The following is a 3,103-nucleotide window of genomic DNA, read 5'->3' as shown; positions in this document are numbered from 1 at the left end:
CCTCCACCATCCCAAGCCAGGTAGGTGTTGTGATTCTGTTTGTCCCACGAGACCAGGTGAAGAAAGCAGATCAAAGTAGATGCTTCTGTTTTATCACCTTAGTTATGAGGTCCAGGACTTTGTCTAGCATCGTTTGAATGTTGATGCCCCCTCTTTCCCTTTGAACTCTATGTTGTTTTTGTGGGGTTTTTTTTTAATTGCAATGCTTGTGAAGACCCTGTTTGGAGCTGGATGTTTTTCACCAAGCACGGAGAGATGAACTTGGAAGGATTATGGAGAGAGGCTGAGGAACTAACAGTGAGGTAAGGTAATTTTTGCATCCAGGACCAGCCCTAGGAATTTTGGAACCTCTTTGCATGTTTGTGTTTATTCCTCTCCCTACAAATTTTCAGGTCTGGGGCCATTTTTGGTTGAGATGCCTCAAAAGCCTTTCAAGAAATGAGAAGACTCTTGTTACAACAAGAGATTGCCCCTTGGCACGGTCTTCTACCTCAAAGGAGTGTATGTGTGTGTTTGTATCTGTGTGTGCATAGGTGCATACGTGTGAAGTCACTTGCTTTAAAAAAAACATTTTAAGAAGGATCTTGATTAGATGTCACACCTTCTCTCCCTCTCTTTTGGTCCTTGATTCCTTTTCAAGTGGGATCCTGTTAAATTCTGGGGTAACAACTTTGAGGTCCCCTCCCCATCAGGAGGGGCTCCTGAGCCACTCTGGACCGTACTGCAGACTCACTTGCGGGGAGCTGGAGGCTGCTCCGATGAAGAGACCCACAGATTGGGCCACCAAGGCCGTGCAGGTGGCCAGGGCTGAGAAGAGCAGGAAGCGGATGGCTTCCGGAGGCTGCCCGGTCATCCAGTAGACGATGCTGCAGTAGGTGATGGGGCAGATGATCTGCAGAGGAAGCGGGGGGGGGGGCAAATCAATCAGGATCTGTCCCTCAGAATAAAGTAGGGGTTGAAATGGTTCTCGGTTAAGGGGAGGCCAACGCCCTCCACCCATGGAAGTAACCAACCCTTGGCTCTCCCACTGCAGGTGTGCTTGACCCATGACCATTTGTTTAATGGCCAAAGTTATGATGGCACTGAAAAAAGGGACTTTTGACCAGTTGTCTCCTGACCGTCGCAGTGCCCTGCAGCCACGCAATCAAAATCCAGATGCTTGGCAACTAATTTGTATTTATGACAATTGCACCATCCCAGGGTCCTGGGATGGGCATTTGGGACCTTCCCAGGAGGCTTCCGACAAGCACGGTCAAGATTGGCTTAGTGACTGGGGCAAAGAAAGGTCTGACTGAAGAGCCACATCGCTTAGTGATGATGGACGTTTTGATCCCGATGGGGGTCGTAGGTGTTGGAGTACCTCTTATGTCCAGCTGCACCTGTTGAACCCTGTTCAACCCCGCCCTGCTCCCTATGGCAGAAATGGGGGGGGGGGGTCAGGACGAATTGCTCACCTGAAAAGGAACGTCTGCTACAGTTTTGGCCAGAAAGTAGGCTTTTAGGCTGTACCAGTAGTTGAGATGTTCTCGCAGAAAGACGGACATCTCCAGAGGGACTGCAAAGAGAGAGAGAGAGAGAGAAACACACACACACACACACAGAAAAAGACAGAGAGTGAGTGAGAGAGAACGAGAGTAAGAGAAAGAGATAGAGAGAAAGAGAAAAAGAATGAGAGAGAAAAAGAGAGAGAGAGAAAGAGAGAGAAAGAAAAAGTGAGAGAGAGAAAGAGAAAGAGACAGAGAGAAAGAAAAAGACAGAGCAAAAGAGAGAAAGAGAGAGAGAAAAAGACAGAGAAAAAGAGAGAGAAAGGAGAGAGAGAGAGAGAGAGAGAGAGAGAGAGAAAAGAAAGAGAGAGTAATGAGTTGAGAAGTACAATATACCCAGGCAGGGAGGAGCAGGAATTGGCAGATTCACATGGAAAAGAGCCCAGATGTGGGAGGGGGGGGCATAAGACTTTGGTGCCCAAATCCTGGAGAACGTCTATCTTGAAGCAAAGCTCTAGGTGACTCAAGCAAAGATCCCCATGTTCCAGCCCTCTGTTCTGGGCCCCATTTGGTCGCTGTGCAGCACGGAGTCTGTCCCACAGCCACAGAGAGATCACAAATCCCTCATTGTTGTGCCACAGGGAAAAAAAAGAGAGACACAAACCAACCGCCACCAGCCCCTTCAATAAAAGAAGACTGCAGATGTGCCTTCTCCAGCTGCTTATCCCATCATCTCCATCCATTCACAAGGCCTCATTTGCAGCAGTGCAATTCCAGCCCTTCCCCCCAGCTCAGCAATCCAATGTTGGTTTGTGTGTTAAGCTTTTTTCAATAGCTTAGTTAGTGCGTCCATTTGATTGCTTTCCTTAAAAAAGGAAGATTAAAAAACAGTTGGATTAACAGAATGCCCTGAATTTATTTCAACCCTCCCTCTCATGGATCAAGCAACCCAAACCGTTAGCCCCTCTCTTCTCCAGTCACATCATTACCTTGCCAGCAAGGCTTGCGGGGGGGGGGGCAAAAATAGATTTTAAAAATGTGGCCCCCAGCCAGAAGAAATCTTGTCCTTCTGGAAGACAATGGAGCCACAAAGACCTAACTCACTTCTGCTGCAATTCTCCCATCCTCTCTAAGCCTCTCTGAGCTTCAGGCCAACATCTGGAAACCTCTAAATTGTCCGTCTTCCTTGGGGGAACCAACGCATCTCACCCAGAATTGTCCTAAAGATGCCAGACCGTTCTGCAAAGGGGCCCCAACTCACAAGTCAGAATTGTGGGCATCAGAGCGGCAAACATGAGGAACAGCATGGAGAAGAACAGGAAGCCAATGTTGTTGAAGACCTTGGTGGCATCGTTGCCGATGTGTAGGTAGAGCAGGCCGATCAACACCCCTGTGCAGATGTGGGACATGAACCTCAGGTGGGTGAGGAGCTGTACAGAACAAGAAGGTCCTCAAGTCACCTGGGGCAGGATTTTCTTGCAGAAAACTCTTTCGTCTCATTTGCAAAGCATTGGACCGTCTTAAGAAAAAGCCACAAATTGATCGGGCAAGCTACAATGGCTGCCGTCACAACACGGCTTATCCAGTTGGTCACTGGTGTTGAAGGAAACTCCCCTTGC

The 3,103-nt window shown here is 48.4% G+C and overlaps 1 protein-coding gene across 1 annotated transcript in view; it reads right to left on the bottom strand.

Annotated features, from left to right (window-relative positions):
* ABCG4 (ATP binding cassette subfamily G member 4) overlaps positions 1-3,103 on the bottom strand; it is a 27,254-nt gene that overhangs the window by 1,095 nt on the left and 23,056 nt on the right. The window contains 3 exon segments of the mRNA XM_015812593.1: positions 671-892; positions 1,455-1,555; positions 2,746-2,914. Of these exon segments, the coding sequence (XP_015668079.1) occupies positions 671-892; positions 1,455-1,555; positions 2,746-2,914 (492 nt within the window).

Source organism: Protobothrops mucrosquamatus, unplaced genomic scaffold (genome assembly GCF_001527695.2).
Source record: "Protobothrops mucrosquamatus isolate PMUCROS unplaced genomic scaffold, P.Mucros_1.0 scaffold97, whole genome shotgun sequence".
Lineage (NCBI taxonomy): Eukaryota > Metazoa > Chordata > Lepidosauria > Squamata > Viperidae > Protobothrops > Protobothrops mucrosquamatus.
This window is presented reverse-complemented; position numbering and strand designations above follow the sequence as displayed.